This window comes from Pteropus medius, unplaced genomic scaffold, assembly GCF_902729225.1.
Source record: "Pteropus medius unplaced genomic scaffold, Ma_sr-lr_union100, whole genome shotgun sequence".
NCBI lineage: Eukaryota > Metazoa > Chordata > Mammalia > Chiroptera > Pteropodidae > Pteropus > Pteropus medius.
This window is the reverse complement of record NW_024344378.1, coordinates 39,624,145-39,647,159: the sequence shown is the minus strand read 5'-3', so window position 1 is coordinate 39,647,159 and position 23,015 is coordinate 39,624,145. Positions and strand designations below refer to the sequence as shown.

Below are 23,015 nucleotides of genomic sequence, written 5' to 3'. Positions count from 1 at the left end.
AAACAGTATCTTATGTTATAAAGCTATTGACAAAAGGGAAAATCAAGTAGACAAACATTTTAAATATGTTTTCTTAAAAAATACTCACACATAGCTTACTACATTCCAGACACTGGAACTTTATAAATGTTATTTATTTAATCCTTATACCAATCCTATTAAGGAGGCAATATTATTTGGCCCTTTTGCTGAAGAGGAAACTGAGGTAATGAAAGGGTAAGTAACTGTACCCGAGGTCACACATTAGTGTGTATATTCAGGATTCAAATTCATTTCCCAACTGCTTTGCATTTGAGGGTCACGCCATTCAGATAATCAGCATTTTTAAACACCCCACGTGGCACATTGATCATAATATGAAGAGAATAGAGGAAGTAACAGCGGAGAGCAGATTCATGTCTCCATCTCATTTTTATTTCAGTGTAGACATTGCTGAGTAAAATGGTAAACAGAGTTACCTACACTATTTACATTTCTATCTCTCTTTCTCCCTCCCTCCACTCCCCTCCCCCATTACATGAATGTAGTTTGAGTCACATGTTTTATGCATGTAGGATTAAACTTCATTCCAATAGTCAGGATCCATTTTGGAGCAGAAGCCAATCAGGAATAAACTCGTGAGATTGGGGAAGTATAAAATTGTCTTGAGTTTACACTGAGGGATACTTCGTTTCTCCATTGCTGTTCTAGGTGGAGATTCTTTTTATTCACCTATTCAGCAATTATTTATTTTGTGCTTTTTATAAGACAAGCACAGTTTTAGACTAGAGATGTTTTGTTAAACAAGATTGGCCAGGTCCCTACCCTCGCAGAGCATAAAGACTAAAGGCGAGACAAGTAAACACCAAGTAAATAGGTAAAATTTTATGAGATTTGGTAAGAGATATCATAATAAACCAGCGTGATTGGTTAAAGAATAGCTATGGCTATGTTACATCTATATTAGATGGGATGATTTGGGGTCTTTTCTGAGATGACATTTGGGCAGAGACCTGAACGAGGGCTGAAGGCAGCACAAACAGCAAAAACAAAGACCCTGTTTGAGGAGTCTGCTTGACATTTTTTGAGGAACAGTGAGAAGGCTGGTATGACTGGACAGGAATGAGGAGGGAAGAAAGTGAAAACATGAGAGAGGATGAGGTGAGAGAATGAGACAAGAGTCGAATCATATGGACCATGGTTAGGAGTGCAAATTTTTCTCCCAAGTGCTGATGGGAGACTACGAGAGCACATTTCATTTATACTTTAAAAGGACTGATTTGGTTACTGTGTAGAGAACAAAATGTAGGGTGAAGGAGTAGAAGAAGGAAGAATAATTAGGAGGCTATTGCAGTAGGTTTGCCAGGAAATGATGATGCTTGGACTTCTTGCTAGTGTGGATGGCAGTAAGAGGGGCTGAGTTTGTGACATATCTATATCTATATTCATATCTACATCTCTAAATTGGAGCTGACAGATTGGATATGGAGTGTGAGGGAGAAGAATCTCGGGTGATGGGAAGGGCGTTGGAGCTGCATTATTACTTGGAAAATATTTCTCAGGGCAGAGGATGAGGGGAGGTTGCATGGGAGACATTTTGAGGTAAAATGGGATTAGGGCCCTGACCACAACCACCACCATCCTTCTCCTCTCTTGGGGGACTTTCTTGTTAACAGGAAAGGCGGCCCACAAGAGGGCACACTTCTCTCATCCAGTCAGAATCAGGGGCGCTTTCTGTTCCAGTTCCTTCTGCTGAAAAGTCAGACTAGTCATGCCCAGCGGAAGAAAATTCTACCTTTTTTGTAGGTGGTGGAAAAACTTACTAAAGAAGGGATCTGTGTGTATATATAATCTATGCTATGGAAATACTATATGTAATTACAAATATACCTCGTATATTTAAAGTACACATGCCAATGTATATGATAGGAATATATCCGCTGTATGCACAGAAATATGTTAGCATTTACCTAGTTATAAGTATTTTATCTTGCTTTATACAGTTGACCCTTGAACAACGTGGGTTTGAACAGTGCGGGTCCACTTATACTCGGATTTAAAAAATAAATACAAAAGAGGTCAAATATGTGGTGACAAAAAGAAATCTAGCTATCGGAGGTGAGCACACAATATAAATATATACATATGCCTTACTGTTAAAATGCACAGCTGAAACATCGGATTTCATTAACCAATGTCACCATAAAAAATAATTAATTAATTAGTTTTTTAAAATAAAATAAATAAATAAATACAGTGGGCCCTTCCTCTCAGCCAGTTTCCTATCTGCAGATTCAACCAACCACTGATGTAAACAGCATTTTCACATTCCCACCCAGCAGATTCCCAACCGGGGGTGGAAAATACTGTTTTCCATCCATGGTTGCTTGAATCTGCATATGTGAAGGGCCAACTTCAGAGCCAAAAGTTATATGCAGATTATCTACCTGGAGGAAGGGTCCATGCCGCTAATCCCACCACTGCCTTGTTCAGGGGTCATCTGTAGTTCAGTACTGGTCTGAACTGAGTTCCTGTGTCATCACCCAATGATGATCATTCTCAAGCCCAAAGCCTTTCAATTTCCCTTTCTTACTCTTGCAGGCCCTGGTATACAAAGGACACGGCAGCATATACAGAACAAAGAATATCAGTACAGGAAAGAAAAGCCAGTCTAAGCCCTTCACTTTAGTGGAGAAAACAGAGGCTGGGGAACTTAAGACTCACAATAAAGATCTAGCAGCTGCCCTATGTACACAATAGCTTTGACTTTTTCAGAATTACGTTTATGTGCATCTGAACTATTTCTAAGTTCCCACATTTTCATTTGATATAGAGACTGTCCTAATCAGATTCTTCTATAAGTAGCAAAGGGAGAAGATGTGCAGAAAAGGGAAGAAGAGATAAACACGTTATTTTGTACACATCTGTTGATACATTATCATCACCCTAGTGAAATTTTCTCATAGAAGAGCTATCATCTCTGAGAAGCGGTTATAATGGGAAACCCAGAAGTCAAAATCATTTTACATTTTAAAGAATCACATTATGAGGAAAGTTTATGCATCATTATCATTCCATCTAATTTCCTCTAATTAGACTGAAAACTCTACCAGGGGATGAATTGGGAGATGTGACTAGAGGATTGCAGGTTTTGTTCAACAGAACTAAAAAATATTCTTAAAGGAGTGAACTCTGGAGGCTGCCTTTTCCAACTGTCCATGCTCACAACTTTTATTTTAGTGACAAACAGAGCCTACTCTCGTTAATATTAATTATAACAATTATCCAGCTTTTGCTTTGCACCCAGCTTTGTGTTAAGCACTTTATTTGCACTATCTCATTAACCCTTAATCCTTATACTGCCCCATGCTATAGGTACAGTTACATTTTAAAGTGGTGAAACGGAGGCACCAGGCACCAAGAGGTAGAGAGTAATCTGTCGCAGATCACAGAGGTAAGTAATAGAACAACTATTATTTGAACGCTACCCAGAGCACTTAGTACCCTGTATTCTTTTGATTGCTCTCAATGAAACCCGGTAGTCTTTGGGAGAAGAAACACTAGATTGCTCAGTTTCAGCTGGTGACTAAGCTGGGATCAGAGCCCATTCATGCACTTTGCCCCTAACAGGGGAGATTTTCATAAGTTGAAGAAAGTTGTACATAGAGTTGTTTATTTTATTTTGGTGGAGAATATGTGATGACTAGGCTGTCAGATGAAAAAGGTCCAATATCTTTTAATTTATTCCTGTCGGGTGTGATTTTTTTTTTTCTTTTAAGATATTCGTACCTCCCTCCCCCCCACCCTCAATCCCCACTCCACCCCTGCCTCTGGTTCTCTAAGTTGTCACAGAACATTTGTGCAATGACCTTCCGTGTTGACACCCTTATATAAAAAATCGAAGGACAACTTGGATGAAGGACAACTTTTAAGTAAGAACACCATTTGTCTTCGTCTTGGTTAAAAAAATTGAACGTAAACGATTTGTTCTGATTGGAAGGTCCAACACACGCAGGCTCTTGGAAACAGTCTGATTCCTTGGAAAACACTGTTCCTTAACTGAGACGTCAAACTCCTGCGTGCAAACGTCGCGGGGGCGCGCCTGCCCACGCGACACCGCCTTCTCCAACAAGCTCGGGTTTTGGAAAAAGTCTAGAGAGCATTTGTTTCTCCTCCTTCTCCCAGTTAAGAATAGGGTTAAGAGAGAGAGGAAGAGGAGCAAGGCTCGCCGGCTTGCCTCGTCGGGGATGACGCCCCTCGCCGCCCCGGAAAGTGCAGGGGAAGCGAAGACGAGTTGCTCCTTAGCGCAGGAGCAGAGGGCGAGGAGGAGTGGGGAGTCCCGCCCGCAAACCCCAGCACGATCCGCGCGCCTCTCCAGGAAACATGTCCGCCTGTCCTTACTCCCTTCACCACCTCCTGGGGACATGGGTACTAAAATAGCACGCAGTGGGGAGGACGCAGTGACGCGGCGAGACACTGATGAGATCCCAGCGCCCCCGGCACCCAACTGCCTCCCTCCGCCCCCCTATCCCGGTGCCTCTCTGGCCGTCTTCTGATCCCAACAACCTTCCCCACCCCTAACCCCACCCCGCCTGGTCCATCTCGCGCTCCGGGGCGTCTTCCCTGTTCAGACCCCTGCTGCCTGGGCTGCAAGGAGGAGCCGCAGCCTCAGTAGCCCCGTCCTTAGGGTTTTTGGACTCCCCCAGCCCCTTGAACATCTGGTTGCGGGGGTTGGTGTTCCAGATGTGCCTCCTGGGCGGCCAGATGTGCGCCTTCCCCCCGCCCATGGCCTGGCGGCCAGCATGTCTGGGCGGTCGCGTGGGAGGGCCTGGGAGTTTTCTTAAAAGTCGAAGGAACCTCAGCCCCCAGGCATCCGGCCTTGGCCTTCTAGCGCTCCGAGACACAGGACAAAATGAAGTTTCCAACCCAGACCCTACCCCGCTGCCGAACAGCCTTCAAAAGGTTCTCAAACCAGCAGAGAAACTCAGCTCTACAGGACTCTCCACAGAAAAACCTTGTTTTGACCATGCAATCCTAGTCCTGGCCATGGCACCCCAGGTGCACAGCCAGTAAATCCCAGGTGTGTGGGGAGAAGTTACAGAAGGGTAGCTTTTGGTGCTCGCCCTAAGGCGCTCTTTGACCGGTTATGGATTCCTTTTGTGATGTTGGAGGTCATATTCCACCCGGTACAGGCCGTTCAGGGCTGGAGAAAAGCCAGCTGAACCCAGTGACTCAACCCCCTTGGAATGTGCCTGGAATAATAATGGGGACTTGAAAGGTTTTTATGGCCGAGGTAGCTGAAGGAGACAAGGCTCTCGCGCCTGCAGTTGGCGGACGGCCGAGGGGGGCAGTATTTCCTTTTGCAGTGCTGCTGTGCCTGCAAACAAGACAAAAATAGTCGGAGTATCTGGTTTAAATCAACCAAAAAGCATTTCTATCAGGTTAAACCACCATCCTGCAAGGCTGACAGAACAGGACAAGCCAAGTATATTCCCAGTACTCTTTTAACACTCCCGTACTAGCTAAACCCAATCATATTTTACCTTTGAGATTTCTGTGTCCTAACGTACAACTGTCGTTATTTTAAAGATGTTGCAAATTAAACTTCCTTTTCTAAGGTTGTGGGTGGGTATGTGCTCAAGCCCTTACATTTGCAAGCAATACTCTGAATATGTTGCCTATTTAAAAAATAGATGTTGAACCGTGAGGCCCTAGAAGAGTAAAAAAAAAAAAAAAAAAAAGTGAGGCCAACATATGGGTTGCTTACACTACTAAATATATAGCTGCATTTCCCTCCTGTAACGCCCTACTCAGAATTCCAAAAGCAAGTTGGAACAAAAGGAAAACGTGTCTGAGTGTAAAGAGAGAACTTGTGCCAAGAATTACAGTCACAGGGTAAATAACCTTGTTTTCTCCTTCATCAGTGGCCGCTACCAAACCCTGTTCTTGGAAGGTGGCCAACAGTCTGTCTGGTGGAGGGTGCTGCTAATTAGAGAGAGCCCATAAACCTCTCTGTCAAAGAGGGCATATGACCTTCCCTTCAAGTCTAAACAATAAAGCTGGCGAAGTGCAGACAGCAGGCAACGCTGGCTGCCCTGCGGATTCCCTAAATAGGAACAGGATGAGGCCAGGCTTAAGAGGTTACCATAGTTCTGCTCTCACACTTTGAGGAATCGGTCACTCCACTTCCCAGTATAACTTGTTTCAATTACTCTGTACAATCTATTTAGAGGAGAGCAGCTTGCAGAGAGAACTCATTGTCTAATCTAAATGAGGAAGCAATTACTTGCTGCAGTCTAATGTACTTTGAGACTGTCAGGTCAAATATCAACCAGATCTCATGTAACTTTACTTTGCACTTTGGAAGACATATCCTTTTAATAATAATAATTTTTCCCCTGCTTTTTTTTTCTATTAAGGTTACAAAATTAAGTTCTTTTTCCCCCTCCTGAGATTTCAAAATATTTTCTAATTTTAGAATTTGTTGTTGCAAGGTAAAGACCACAACCTCTTTTGTACATCGCTTGTTAAATATTTAAAAAATTTATTTTTTGCTTTTTTTAATAGGCATCTTCTCAGAATAGCAAATAGAGTTCCCAAGTCTTCCCTTCTTTGTCTAATTTACCTCCCCAGGAGCCCCCTGCAAGCTTTAATTTTATACATGTTGTAAACTATAAATAATACAGTTCTGCTTTCCTATACCATATGGAAACTGTCACCTGCTATATATCCTAACTGTACTTGCTTTCAACTTAAAGACTGAATATAATTCATCTCCTGTGTAAAAAGGCATTTGGCCCTTTCTGTGTGTTTTTAGTTAAAACTCAGTATGGAACATCTCGCATGAAAATTCTTCTCGTTGTCAACAGAGCACATAAAAGGGTTTACAAGGTGTGGTTTGAAGGGAAGAAGCCATGGAGCAAATGCTGGTGGGAAGGCAAGGAAGGAAGGAAAGTACTTCCTGAGAGGATACTCCTCCAGTTTAAGCTGCATCCTCTGTTCAAATCTCTTCCTGTTTGTCTTAACCAATAATTGATAAAAAATTTTGTCTTTACTTTTCCTTGATCTCCAGCTGTCCTGCCCTGCAAATTTGGGACTCGCCAGCCTTCACAATTGCATGAGCCAATTCCTTAAAATCAATCTTTCTTTCTCTATATATGCGTGTTTAGTCATGTACTGCATAAAGACATTTGGTCAACAATGAACCACATATACCAAGGTGGTCCTAGAATATAACAGAACTGAAAAGTTCCTATCATCTAGTAGCCCATAGTACCATGTAGTAGGCTATACCACTGAAGATTGTTAAGGGCACTTTATGATGTTCACACAATGACAAAATCATGTAAGGAGGCATTTCTCAGATTGTATCCATGTCGTTTATGCAGTGCAAGACTGTATATAGGTCCTTGAATAATATTTTGTTCAGTGTTGTTTTGTTGTAACATTGATGAAGAAAAAAAATAGTTCCTTGCCCTGTCTGTATGGGTTTTCTCCGGGACTCTGGTTTCCTCCTACCTCCCAAAGTTGTGCATGTGAGGTGAACTGGTGTGTCTAAGTGGTGCCAGTCTGAGCGAGTGTGGGTGTGGGTGTAAACACACCGTAATGGAAAGGCGTCTTGTCCAGAGCTGGTTCCCACCTGTGCTGAGCTGCCAGGAGAGGCTCTAGCCACTGGTGACTGTGAATTGAAATCAGTGGGTTGGAAAAGAATTATCTTGTTTTTATTAATCTTTCATAAATGTGTGTATGCTCACATTTATTTCAATGTTTAAAGTTAGAAGTGTTTTGGGTCTTTATTTAGAAGTCTGTTGATGATTTTGAGACCAGAAATATGCCACAGGAACTTTTGTTCCTATCAATTAGGCTATGGTAAATTGGTGGTGTTATGTATCGTTTTGCTTAAAGTTGTAGCTTCCAGGAACCTATTGACGTTGTTAAGTGAGGACTTACTGTATACACGCACACACCCTATTAGTTCCATTGCTCTAGAGAATTCTAATACAGATACCTACTGTTGACTCCTCGCACTACCATGATCTATTGTAGCACTCAAGTTTAGAGTAACTTAAATTAGGCCTAACATTCCAAAGGGAGAAAAATCTCCACATATCCCAAACTAACTTTCCTAGTACTTTGAGATAGCATCACGTCAGAATACATAATGCAGCTACATACTCTAACCTGACTTCATCAACTCTTTTCACCTTTTCCAAATTTCAGCATTACACAATGCTCAGAAGAGAAAAAACTGATATACGAAACTATCTTCTCCTGGTTTTCACTTCCACTCTCTCTTCACAACTTTCTCTTTTTTGGTATTTCCCAAAGATACCAGATGAAAAGACTGACAGTTCTATGGGATTCAAGGTTAAAAGTCACCTTGGAAAATTTGCAAGACTACAAAAAATGTAGTAAGATTTCAAGAAATTCTGCTGTAAAAGTTATGCCCTGAATACTCTCGGTGAGAGGTGATGATGGCTTAAACTAGGGAAGTTGGAGGAGAGGTGAATTTAATGGTCAAATTCAGGATATATTTTGGAGAGAGCCAAAAGGACTTACTAATGTATTAGATATAAGAGGTAAGGGAAAGAAGGAATCCGAAAATTAAAAGGAAAAAAAAAAACTGCTCTGAGAAACCAAATAAATTGTTCAATAACCAAGAAGAAATCTCAGCATTAATAATACTAATTAAAGCAAGAATTATTTTCCTTAGGTTCACTGTTATGCTATCTTACTTGGATACAGGCATTGTGCAGAAAATAACAGTCCTACTGTATACAGTAGGCACTCAAGGAATATTTTTGGATTAAAAAAATTGATATTAATTTGATTTGCACATAATGCCAAAATACAATTCCTTCTATTTTCTTTCTCCTTCCTCTTGCCTTTAACCTAAGACTGCCAGTAAGTGAAGGGTAAACATGGTGATTTCCCTACTTTTGTTAAGCAGTCTTTTGGTATCCTACCCTTACAATTTTGATCTTGTGCTTTAAAATTTCAATTCAAAGCATAATCTTATAAAAAGCAATTTAAAAAACATTACCAAAACCAGACCATAAGGAGAGTGTTTCAAGGCTAGAATATTGATAGGTAGGTAAAAGGACAAAATGTTTTCCAGGGAACAATGAATCAGTCTCTGACATAATTTTTGTTCCATGAATCTCTTTGTTAAAAACAGTGAACTACTTAAAGGGAAAATAAAACACCTAAAAAATGTGTTCTCTGGAATTTTTATTTAAATTTATAACGTCTTCGGATTATCACAAGGATATACTTCCTAATAAAAATAAAAACAGAACTCCATTTAGAAATACTTTATCACACATTATATACCATAATGAAGTAACACACAAAGAAACTTTTTTTAAACACAGAATTTCTCTCTAAAGCTTAAATGTGAGGCAGACGTCTGACTTTAAAACAGATGGAACCTCAGAACACTCCCAGGATACATAAAACTGCATTTTGTGTTATATTTTATGTCTGAGATGGCTAACCAATACAAATTGATGGCCAGGGTTTCTCTACTAATTGTTTTTTTCCTATCTTCCCTTTTTAACATACAAATTTAATAATTTGGTGTTTCTTTTAATCCTATGGAATGAGCATTGGAGAATGTGTATGATTTATATAACCTGCTTTGTGATTTATAATCTTAATTGTGTGCATGTTATCTATTATTTTATCAAAACATGTTAATAATAAATAATTATCAATTCATGGGGCCCAACACATGTACTCTTGACACACATACAAAAATACAATTGTCACTAATAAAACAAGTTTATTTTATATTAAAGTTTTCAAAAAACACGTTTGTAAAATTACTTCCATACTAGGCCTAAAGATAGCCTTTACAAAGAGCTTATAAAATTGCAAAACTGCTTTCTCTTAACTACTAAAGTGTTAAAAGAAAAGGTATTGAAAGAAAAAATGTTAATTCGTGGTCAATGTTTAAATAATACACATTAAGTCTGTGAAATATTATAGAAGATTAAATCTTAAAAACATTTCCTTTCAGAAAGTTTTACTTGTAAATGATGTTTACTAAGAAATATACACTGCATACTGCACTAACAATGATCTCTCAAAATTTTCCCATTAGCTTTTCAAATCAATTAGCCTACACAGGAGAAAACAGAAAATTGCTTTTCAATACCTATTAACTCCTTAATTTTCCTGATAAAGAAAATCAGAATAAAAATTTAGTCTATTTCAATTAAAAATACAAATTACTAATATTTAAGATAGCATTGTATTCTTTTTAACAAAAGGTCAAGCGTTCTAGAAGCATAAACTGTTATTCTCAAAAAAGGAAAAAAAAACACATTTGTCTAACCAATGTCTTAACAGAAATTTGGAATATTTACATAATTTATAACACTGTAGAAATCTTTGGTGGTGACATATGGATTAAGTTCCCTGAAAACACTAATAATTTTGTTCCATCAATCTGTGTAGTCAAGTATTAATAATTAGTAATGCTGGCAGTATCATTTTCTACCAAATGCACATATAGTAAAGTGTGTGGAGAATATCTTAGGTAGGACCTAAGTGGGTTTACATAATTAATTACTTAGCAATCAAGCTTATTTCTGGCTCATTTTTATACCAGAAAAAAATATGGTGAACTAAAGAATAGATTAATTCTTACTTCCAAATGAATTCTGGAAATAGTTAATAGTAACAAACAAATTGAATGCATATATAATAAAACAACGAATACAATTTCTGGATAAACTTTAACAGCTACCAAAATAGTACCTTAGATAGGCTTGTGCAGCATCTGATGCCCATTCACCAAGTGATGGTGGCAGGAAAGCAAGGCACTGCGGTCTAAGGATAAATTTATCTCTTTCAAAAGCAGTGGACTTAAAAACAGAAACAAAAAATAACATGCTCCACCTTAAAAGAAACAAAAATGTATAAACTTATACAAAATTCAAAGGAAAGGGCATGCTAAAACACACATTAGAGAAAAGAAGCAAAATTTAAGAAATTTAAGAAAATGGGAGAAAAGGAATTATAGAAAAACAAAATGACATCACTGTATAAAGGATGTAATAGTAGAAATATATCAGAGGAAGCATAGTAAGTGTGAAGAGATACAATTAAACAGAAGAACTTGTACTACCTCTTTGAAACTGGTTTTGTCTTTAAATGTTTTGATTCCAAAAGTGTAGAGGGATACATAATTCCTCGAATTTAGAAAAGTATTTATGAGAAAAGTATTTAAAAGTATTATGATTTGGAAAAGATAAAATGGTAAAAATCAGCCTCCATAGGTAATGTTTTTTGATACAAAGTCAGGTACATGACATTGTCAGGCAATCTGAGATGACACTGCCTTTGTGCAGGAAAGACACGCATGGCAAGCATGGCATGGCATTTATATTTATAAGTCTAAAACTATAAAATATAAATAAAACTCTCTTCCAAGAGTTTATAATCAGCCCTCATAGAAATTCTGAACACAAATTAAAGGGCTTTCCAGAAACTAAGAGGCTAAAAATTAGTCAAGGTAAAGTAGATGGAGATACTCATAGAAATAAACTTTGATAGCAAAGAAGTTGAATGAATTTTTACTTGGTGTTATATATCAAGAATGTGAGATGATCTAGAAAATATTTTAAGACTTGTATCAGAGAAATGTCTGAATTATATTAAGGTACTTTGGAGTAAACATTCTGTTCTCTGCTAATACTTTCAGGAGGTCCTGAAGATACACTGCCAGCTAGCTTTATTTCTTTAAAGGTAGAAAAGTCAAAGATCTCATAAATTTCTCATTGTTTTTTCTTTTGGACAAACTAGTAGCATCATCAAGTAAATTATCTGAACAAGTATAATTTTACAAATTTCATTACCGATCACTAAAACCATCACCAAAAACATAGTGACTTAAGAGTTTATAATATATAGCTATCAATGCAACCTAAAAATGCCTCTAAGTCCAGTAACTCAAAGTATCTGGGGTTAGAAAAGGATATTTTTCTAATATCCATTCTAATAGCTTCTAAAATCTAAGATTAACAACATCTGTATTTTGCATTGGCAACTATCTTCAGGATATAATTTTACCCAGAAGAGAAGCGATTCAAATGATTCTAGTTAATGCCAGATTTATAAATCAGCAACACATACAAGTGCCAAGCTTGTGAATGGACTGGCTGTTGGATATTTTCATAAATTAGAAGAGACCTATGTGCTATACTGGTCTCTAACTTTATTTCACAAAAGCTACCACTTTTAAAAGCCAAAAATGTAATTAGTGTTAAAAGCATGCTGAGTTCAACCACAATGTATGGCTAAATATTGAAAACTGGTTAATGTTTAAAATACTTTCTTATCTGTAAAGAAGATAATTAAAAATAGCTAGACTTGAAAAATTAGCTATATTTTTATATTGTTAAAATCAAGCAAATTTAACAAATGAAACCCACAGGAAAAGAGATGATGTAATTCAAGGCATAAATTTAACATGTCAGAATATGACAAATAATAAAGACAGTGCCGATAAAACTTAAAATGTACAGCTGTAAAATAAGTAAACAATTTTCAAGTGTGCAAAACTAGTCAGGAATGAAAGTGCTTTGTGAATACCTGGTTTTCAAATATTTGTTTTGAAAACTTTCCGTTGATGGTGGAAACACTATAAAATATTAAAAAAGTAAAAATTTAAAGACTATGTGAAACATACTTTATCTCATTATGCCCTTGTCTTATTACTGTTAGATCAGAGACCTATTTAATTACTACTCTCATGTGATAGTTATAACATAAATGGAGGTAAACAATACAATATCACAAAAGTTGATATATCCTGAACCACAAAAACACTCCTCTCAAGTATATTGTAGGTTTGTGCTTCATCCTGTATCTCAGGCCCTTGATATTGCTGATAAATTTGAAAACATGTAACACAATTTTCTATCATTTTTGATATATATACACACATATATGCTTTGCAGAACTACCTTTAACAGTCAAGAATTGAAAGTAATTGTTAAAGAAATAAAAAGTATTTAAGTTGATGAAAGTAAACCCTATCACTGCCACAATTTACAGAATTATTTTAATGTGTAAATCCTAATGTTAGAAAAAACAGTTGGTGCATTAGCATAATTTGTCTTGGGATACTTGAAGTGTACATGACTAAAAATACACCTGTGGTCTCTTCTTCACTTTATATTTTAGGGACCCATACCGCACCTGAAGAGAGAAATGTGTTATTATTACAAATTAGATGATTAAGTTTTGAAATCATATAGGATTTAATAGTTCATAAACATAGAATAATTTTTTTAACTTTTCTGATATAAAGAACTAATTATCCAACAAGTATGTACTCAGAAGACAATACTGCTTATATACTAAAAATTGTAGTTGGTTCTATATTGTTTATATGCTGTAGATTATCACTAATAACAAACATTAATTGTTATTATTTATGCTTTGCTTGGTATGTGTCAATGAACATTGCTCACAATAATCTGAAGCTATTCCCTGAAATTCTCCACTGCTTTCTGGGCACAAAGACAATATATAATTTCAGATAAACTTTTACTATTTAATCCTCATGGAGGGTAAGTTCAAGGCAAAACTATGTGATTTTGTTAGCTGCTTTCTTTGCTTATCTGAAGGGCTGGCACTGAGTATTCAGGACAGCCATATGATTTGCTATGTGAGAATATTATTTTCTACTTATCGTGGAAGACTAGGAATTTACCATTTTCTAAACTTCCATAGATCCTAATACATCTGATCTGAATAAAGAATTTTAAATATAACTGCAGCTCTACCATTCCAATACTTCATTTATGGATCATTAATATCCTGAATGATAATGTAGCAGGAAATCCCTTAACATTAATCATTAGGAAAACAACTCCATAATTGACTAACCTCTTTTCGGCCTTTCACGGTTTTCACAGATTTCATGCTTTGCGATCTTCGAAGCCCTTTGTGTGTTAACATCTCATCATCTGAATATGGTCCTTCTGCTTCCTCATCTGTTTTCTCATCTCTGTCTTTCAGTGGAATTCCATAACCTAAGCAAGTTGTTAAAATTAGCATGTTAAAAAGATGGTAAAAAGATACCAGTCAGTACTGCCTCTTAACTGTTTGCAGTTCTCTGCATGATCTGCATTTGCCTGGTTACTTCTTTTCCTTTCTTACCTGCAATATGTTCCCTTAATCTTTGCCCCCAGAACTATTCTAGATGAAGCTCATAACTGATTTCTTCCAGGAAGCTTTCCCTGACCATTCCTATTTTTACTATGTATTTTTCAAAATAATTCATTTTTGAGTAGGTAACACATTTATCTTTTTCAAAAATCAGAGAATATAAATAACTATATATTTATATGTTGAGTATATATATTTTTATTTACATTGAAAAGTGTCTTTCCATCCTTTCTCCTTTTCATGAGTTCTAAATAACCTAAGCAATTGTGTAGTTTAGTCATTTATATCTTTGACTTTAATTAGGAATTAAGGGTTCCCCCATACCTTGTGTCAAACCTTTTGTCAAGATTGGGAATGGTAGGGTGAATTTAAGGAGTCATATAAGACCCAAAGGGGCTAGAATTTTGGGCAAGTTCACTGGGGGCAGGTGATAGAGATGTTAAACCAACACTGTTGCAGTTGCTGAGATAAAATCCAGCCAGATAGGCTACAGTAATTAGAAACATCACAGGCTATGATGACAGATGTTAGTCAAAGTAAATAGCCAGCGTCAGAAAAGGCAGTAAGAGATTGTGCGGGTGTGTTAATAGGCTGCTATGTATAGCTACAAAGGCTTAACATTGACCAACATGTAAACATCCAAGCATGGTCAGCCTGGTTATTGTTGGAAAGTCTGAGAGCATCCTGACACTGGCATTTAGGGACAAGAACGCTCTTATTCCTGAAGCAGAGGTTCTCAAACTTTAGCACATATTAGAGTCACCTGGAGAACCTGTTAGTTAATACACTGATTGCTGGGCCTGGGGTGAACTGAGAATCTACATTTCTACCAAGTTCCTAGGTGATGCTTATGCTACTGGTCCAGGGTCCACACTTTGAGAACCACTGCCTGGATGGAGCAAAAGAGGGGCCCAAGTCTAAGGCAACCCGAACACTAGGTAGATTATAAAGATAGGGGTGAGGTTACAAGGCCCCATTAACTTTCAAATTCTCCTTTAATAAAGATAAAGAATATAAATACCTAAATGTTTAAATGAGAAAAAAAGTAGCAGGTTTTCCAGGTTTAGAAGAGGGGTAAGGGACAGATTTCCTGCATGTGAAGAAAAATATACTAAATAAACACTTATTAATCTGCTCTCCAGGACATGATTACTTGAGACTCACTAAGCAAACCATGAAGAGTTGTTAATAAGCTTCTTAGTCTTAAAATAAGATAAACATCTTTGTATACTAAGATAGTACAATTTTATGCTGCCATCCCCCTAGGCTAGAAATTAGGGAGGATTTGGGAATAGAATCAGTCATTATTTAGGCCAAGATGCTTTGTTTTCCTGCAGCAGTTCAAGGAAATGTGTTCTAGGTAGAAGAGACAGCATGTGCAAAGGTGCTAGGGCAGTGGAGAGCATGACTGCTTGGAAGAACTTCCAGGAGGCCAGCGTGGCCAGGAAAGGGGATGGGATTAGTAGTCCCAGGAAAATGCTCCTGATGCAATATGAAGTGGGAAAAAGATGTATGTGTATAAACAAATAAAGGAAAAACATGAAAAATGAAACCACTGCATGTCTTGGAAGTGGGCTTTTAAGTGATTTTTAATTTATTTTTCCTTTTTTTTTAATTTGCCAAATTTTTATTTTAAAACTGTATTACTCGTATAGTTGGGGAAAACAAACCAGAAAAAATGTTTTTAGGTTGTGATTTCTAGATTTTTCTCTATTGTTGTTGCTTACACAATATTTCCTGATCCCAACATAATAAAACTAAGGTAAAACAAGAACGAGGAATCAAGGAGAGAGTCAGAAAGGCAGCAAATGTGACCAGAAAGTTCTCTAAGGCCACAGATAAAGCATAAGACTACAGTTCAACAAACATGGCCCTTGCTATTTTAATTGATCTTCATTTTATCTGATTAGGAATTGAAATTTCATTCAAAAGATGATAGTATATAAATCTTATTATTTGTTTCCTAATTTTGTTAAAAAAAATCTTATTAGTTTTCTAATTATGGTTTCAGGAAAAGTGATGGCTTGATTCATTATTCCACAAGTATTTTTAAAATTCTACTATGTGAGGCAGTGTACTAAATTATGAGGATAAAATGATGAAAAAGACACAACTATCATTTTCTACCCTAAGAAACTTACAGTCCAGTAGGAGAAGTAGACTCTACTGGGCACTACTAGCCTGTAAAAAAATGCTATAAATAGAAGATAATGCTATGGGAACATATAGTAAGAGAATTAACTCAGCCTGGGGACAGGGAGCAGTGGGTTGTGAGAGAAGAGTTCCTGTAAGGTGGTGTGACTAAGCCAAACCCTGAAAGGCTCATGATTCCATACAGCTAGCACATGATGAAGTGGGAGAACAAGGTCAGGGAGCTAATATACCACATGTCCTTGAGTTTAGATTTCAACAGAGAGCAACGGGGCGTGGGGAGGAGCACTGAGGCAAACATGTTAAGCAGAGGGTGACGTGATTAGATTTGGGTTCTAAAAGAGTCTTCTTGCACTCTGAAGAATGATCAGAAGTGGATGAGGCTGGAAGCAGGGGGGTTATTGCTGTATGGCAGGTCAGAAATGAAGTCCAAGAAATGAGGACAGAGCAAGCAGCCACACTTGGGATCTATTAGGAGGTGAAATCGATAAACTAAATTTAGCAACTGAGTAAATCAATCCCTCATCCAAAAGAGAGGAGTCAAGTCAAATATTCTCACTAAAATATGCACTATCTGTTCCACTTACTACCTGGAAAAGAGTATGTAAATTCTGCTGTGAGTGGTGGAAATAATGTCAGTTAAAGTTATCCAAGTATGTTTTCTTATCTGGTAATGTGGTGAGACAGATGAGAGATGATGACTAGGTTTCTCTGTCAATGCCAGCTTGAAGCCAAGTGAGCTCTCTGGGGCACTATGTGGAGTGGGATTCTGAGCCAGCATGGGAAAGTGCCACAATCCATTAGCAATGTCTGCCATCATGGGCACAGGAGCAGGGAGTAGGCCTGTCACCTATTTGCCATTTTTGACTAAAGCATCTCTAAGGTCTCTTCCTGCTCAAATTATTTTAATACGTGGTTCCAGCCCAACTAAGTTTAGCCTCTTTATAAATTAAAAATAGAAAGAGTAAGAATTAGCTTAGGAACCTTGGATACCTCACTTCTGTCATTGAGTAAGTAGCTTTAACAAGTAATTTAAGCTCCTTAAGTCTCCATTTATTCATCTACAAAATAAGGATAAAACACTTAACCTGCATAGTCATCTTAAGAATTAAGTAAATATGTAAAGCAACTAAAACAAACACAAAAAATCTCCTTATGTACTTTAATTAAAACTGAATGTTGAACCACTTTTAACTAATATGGGAGCAGCAGGTTCTTTGCAGAAAAAATATTTCCACTTATCAAAATGTGGTGTTCTTTCAAGGGATGTGAACATCATGTTCAAGGCATCCATTTTCTTACAAAACAGCATTTGGAGGGAGCTTTTTTTCCCATTGTGACTACATGCAGATTTGAATAATTTCATCAAAGCAGGATGTCTCTTGATGAGTTAACCTTAAACAGCTCAGAGCAGATCATGGTGAGTTTTCAAAAGGGACCTGCTTTCCACATATATTAGTTTGCTTGTGTGGACAATCAGAGCTTCTGAGGTAAATGTATTGATCATGAACCAGTAAAGACTTTGCAATGTGAAGTAATTCCCACACTTACAAATTTATCCTGTTTTCTTTTCTTGAGGAATCTTGGAAGTAAATGAAATAGAGAAGAATTTATAATAAAAAAAAAAGAGTACCTTAATTCGTTTTCCAAAGGAAGAGTTCTGCTGTTTTATTTCTGATTCTGAGTAACAGGTTGGGTTAAAAAAAAATCACTAAAATCCTACTAGTCAGAGCTAAACAGTTAACATTTCATAATGTCCTTCCAGACTCTCCACTATATATATACATTTGAAAAATAACTTTACATATATTAATTATTTCATCTACCTATTGTGCCTCCATGGTATAGGATTATAACACACATACTATTTTGTTGTTATTGTTAATTTCCACATAATCTGGTTATGTTTTCATATCAGTAAGTATAGAATGACATTATTATTTTTCCTGGCTAATAAACCACCCAGCTCAGACACCAGACATGTGAGTGAAGAAGTCTTTGAGATTATGACTCCAGCTCCAGTTGCTGTCTGACTGTAGCTGCATAAGACCCTAAGAACTGTCAGACTGAGCTCAGTCACCTCCAGATTCACAAGTAAAATAAATGACGGTGATATTTTTAAACTACTGTTGGGAGGTGGTTTATTATGCAGCAACAGACAACTAGAATAGTCACCAACACAGAGCACTATTAATTAAAATTTTTATTTGCCAATCTGGTGAGCAAAAATTACTATTATTTCTATTCCTTTGACTACTGCGAGGCTATTTTTTTCATATATTAATTGGTCAGCTGTATTCTGTGGTAGTATTGACAATTATTGGCTTGTAAGGGTTCTTAGATTGTTAAAATCGGAACCCTTTGCTTGTAACATATAATATTTCTTATAGTTTGTCATTTTTATCGTGTGGAGTTTCCCCCCACCCCTTATATGGTAATTTTATGTTTTTTTTTTTTTAATAGAAAAATCTCTCAAATATTTCCTTTATGTTTTCTGGTTTTGATGTCATGCTTAAGAAGTTTGATCTATCCTAGGAGCATAAAAATACACACAGGAATTTCTTACTATATTGTTTAATTTCTTACATTTCAGTCCTAATCTTTTAAGAATTTGATACAGGTATAACTTCATTCCCTATTTCACCTTCTAAGCTTAGCAGTTATCTTAACATCACTTATTAATCTGCCTTTCTACCAATTTGAAAGGCTATCTTCCTCATTTTATAAATGTCCATGTGTACCTGCATTTGTGTCTATCTAGATTATCTGTTATTATCATCTCTTCCCCTATTCCTCTCCTGGAAACACTACTTAATTAAAGATAGTGTCGAGACAGAAAGTTTTGCTTAAATTTTTTCCTTAAAGAAGAAAAGCTCAGAATATATACTATTCTGTAGGAAAGTTTGGCAAAGTAATGCATATTAAAATTTTAATTTCATAACTGAACAAGTATGTTTCTTGTACTGCTACCAGTTCCTTCATATTTTTATAAATCTTCAGTTATTTTAATTTCATGGCTTGAACTTTAACAAAAGAACTAAACAGTACCTCAATATCTTAAAATATTTTACAAAAATATTTAACACAAAAATAGTGTTTAGAATTTTCCTATTTATAATCTTGTTTTCTGTTAAATAATTGAAATATAATTCTTAACCAATTCTAAGGTATAATCATGAACAAATTGCTGATAAAGACCTCAGATAACTAGTGTGAATAAGCACGATATATACAGCAGACCTCATAATCAAAATTAGTATCCTAATTTTTAAATGCGTATTAAGAAGATGCCTATAATAGGGACTACTTTTATGTTATTTACGCATTAAGAATGATGGTTCAAAGTTCAATGGTTCCTCATTCTTAAAGATATTACTTCCTTAATCAATTGCCAATGCTTAATTACTACCTCTTAGATAACAGACACCAACTTTTGTAAAGTTATTCATTCTAGGGAGAATTTAAAGAACGTTCACTATTTTTCCTCTATAAGAAAAGACTGTTACTTTATTTTTCAAACTGTTTATAACTATAAAGGATGATTTTTAATCTCCCTCAAAAGAAAACTTTTAGCTTAAAAAAAAAATAGATTTAAGCAGGTTTGTACCTTATGGACTTAATAATAAGACATGTCTTGAAGATCTTGGTTCTCAGCTATGCCTTTAAATAAAACTTTCTTATATGTGAGAAAATGACTAAGGAACTATGTCTTTATTTATGTGTATGTTTCTAAGATAATTATTTATTAAAGTTTAGAACATACAAGATATGACATGCTCATGCTTTACATTAGAATATATCTACGAGTTAGTTCTTGAACTAGAATATGTATAAATTCAACACATTTTCCACTGGAGTAATTTTGTTTTTAAACTGAATCACCTGCTTAAAACTTTTATGAGTCAATATCCTCCCTTGTTCATAGCACTTACAGTACAGATTGTTTAATTACAAAACTATTTAGATGTCATTACACAGCTTATATAGAAAGAATATTGATCACAGGTCAAAACTCGTACTGGTGGTAACTACACCCAACAGCTTCTAAAAATTTGAGCAGCACAAAAAGCTACTGCTACTTTCTTAGTTGGATTATCTCCATAGCCAATAAAAGGCAAGCATTAACTTTATCTAGAGAAAATCTAGAGAAAGAGAACTACAATTAAGTGTAAAACTCAGAAGTAAATTTTGTCTACCAAATTCAGAGTTATCAAGTATTATTTTAGTACCCATCTTGACTCAAAACTCCACTTGTGAAAGAATAATATATTAAAACGAACAAGCACACCTGCTGATTCACTGGAGGCTGGTTTACTTTTCTTTTTTGTTTCTGGTAGAGGTTGGTATGGCCTTTGTCCCATGTGCTCATCCCCTTGGATAGCTGTTAGATCGTGCATACTGAAACTTCGTAACCGCTCGGTTATTGCCCCTTGGCTCTATTTTAATAGAGAAGTGAGAGATCGAAGAAAAAAAATACTTTAAAATACTTAATATGCTTATATTGAACTTTCCTCCAACATTTTATCATGGAGCTTACTCATTTTATTATGAAACTTTCAGAAAAGTTGAAAGAATTGTATACTGGACACCCATAATCATTTACATTTTGCTATATTTTATCACATATCTACCATTTATCCATCCATCAAACCATTTTTAATGTATTTAAAAGTGAGTTGTAGACATCGGTACATTCCACCCCCAAACATTTAAGCTTTATATTTAAAGTGTGAAAAATGCGTGATGAGCTTACCCTCAGAGTAATTTTGCTCTCTCCTAAAACTAGCACTCGGGGCTTAAGTTTATGATTTAGAACTTTTTAAAGTAAAAGAGATATTGTCTTAAGCTAAACTAAGTCAGGAGTCGTAATGGCTCTACCTAGAACAGGGTACAAAAAATTTAAGAGCCAAAGAATCCTGGATACAAAATAATATTCAGTTAATGAGTTCACTATCTGGCAAGGCACATCTACTACTGCTATGAAGTCATTCTAAAGCCTTAACAATAGGGTAGATGTTGAACACCTGTGGGTATTTAAATTTAAATTAACTAAATAAAAATTAAATAAAGTAAAAATTAAATAAGAATAAGTTAAATAAAATTAAATAAAGTAAAAATTCAGTTCCTTAATTGCACTAGCCACATTTCACATGCTCAATAGTCACATGTGGCTAGTAGCTACTGTATTAAACAATACATAGAAGATTTCTATTGCAGAAAGTTCAATGACTTTCATCATTGCACAGCTTTGAAAGTGACATTTCTGAACTTTTTAGCTATAACTAGATTCCCTTCCAAGTATAAACCTTTGTAAAGGGAAAAAATAATTTCTAAATTTACCCACTTTGAAAATTTGCACAGCATATAGATGACTAATTTCTTATTTATAGCTGGATTAAAAATATTCTTCTAATGTTTTTTTACACTTATTTCTTCTTCTCACATATGTCAATTTATGGTTGCCTCTAGTTATAAAGTTACCATAGAAACTTATCCATAATGGTTTATCTCTAAGTTTCAAAGCTTACAGCACTAAAAACATTCAAATCTTACTGCTAACATGTATTTTACAATGAAGAAAATGAGTTTTGATTCAGGTACTCTGAGTTGGTGATATATTATGTTGAAACCAAACACCATTACACCACTTAAGCTTTGTATTTCTATTGTATTTTTTTGACTTGTGAAAAGGAATTATTTAACTAAAGAGTCTATATCCTCCATAAAAATAACTGGGTTCCACGCATGTTTAAACATTCTTGATGTGGTTTTTAATTAATTATACTTTTTTACTCTTTATCAGATACCATTTACTTATTAAACAGGTAACAGAAGATTTCGGAGGCACGCTAAAAGGAGGTGACCAGCGCTCGTCTGGGACAGATGCCTTGTTTTCTCAAAACTGTCAGTTTCTTGATCTCATCTTTGTATTTCTGTGCCTTCTCTCAGAAATTCTTGACTTTTTACCTACTGTTAAAGAAATGATAAATAGCATACACATCCATGATACCCTCTACTTGACTTGGGTGCAATTTCCAAGGCTGGCTGTAACTCCCAAACTCTCCAACTCAAGAAAGTGTATCTCAGAATGAAAATGAGTCAGAGTGTCATTGAACCAGTCCTGCTTTATATCATCCACAAACTTTGGTATCTTTAACAAGTATAATCAGTTAATTACTTAGGGCATACCTCACAAATGAACTCACATATTATTGTTAGTCTTATCATTGTGTTGTGTATATTTTGCTTCCAAAGCAAGATTTTAAGAAACTAGATGAGATAGATCTTAGGCTTCTTCTAGTCTCCTAATGTACCTGTGGTACTGAAACTGGGCGTGTAATAATTAAACTAAATACTCTTTTTATGCCTCTTTTAAAATTATTCTTGACTGCTAGAGAGTTTTCCATATATAGTAGCTTGTTTTAATGTAAACAGTGGCATTTACATACTGAAGTTAAGTAGCAAACTACAGGTATGGTTGTGGGTATCTACATAGGTAGATTATACTAACCATCAGAGGTTTGTTTCGTGTTAAATGAAAGGTGAGCAAGGACCAACTCTGAGGTATCTGGGTGATCTATTTATTTACACCATGGATTTTAATGTAGCTCTTGAGTAACCAATCTTATAGCCCTAAGTATTATCAATCCCCTCAAAGTTTCAAGAAAAGCGAAGAAAAGCTTGGGGCTGTGCATCCTCTT

The 23,015-nt window shown here is 36.1% G+C and overlaps 1 protein-coding gene across 2 annotated transcripts in view; it reads right to left on the bottom strand.

Annotated features, from left to right (window-relative positions):
* Positions 1–9,743: 9,743 nt before the first annotated feature.
* REEP3 (receptor accessory protein 3) overlaps positions 9,744–23,015 on the bottom strand; it is a 79,321-nt gene continuing 66,049 nt past the window's right edge. Inside the window, exons 6-8 of one of the 2 annotated variants that reach the window (XM_039871925.1) lie at positions 20,603–20,750; positions 13,882–14,045; positions 9,744–13,188 (exon numbers count right to left, since the gene is read on the bottom strand). In XM_039871925.1, coding sequence (XP_039727859.1) covers positions 13,132–13,188; positions 13,882–14,045; positions 20,603–20,750 — 369 coding nt within the window. In that variant the 3' untranslated portion in view covers positions 9,744–13,131. The remainder of the gene's footprint in view (positions 13,189–13,881; positions 14,046–20,602; positions 20,751–23,015) is intronic. The other variant, XM_039871926.1, reaches the window with a different exon arrangement.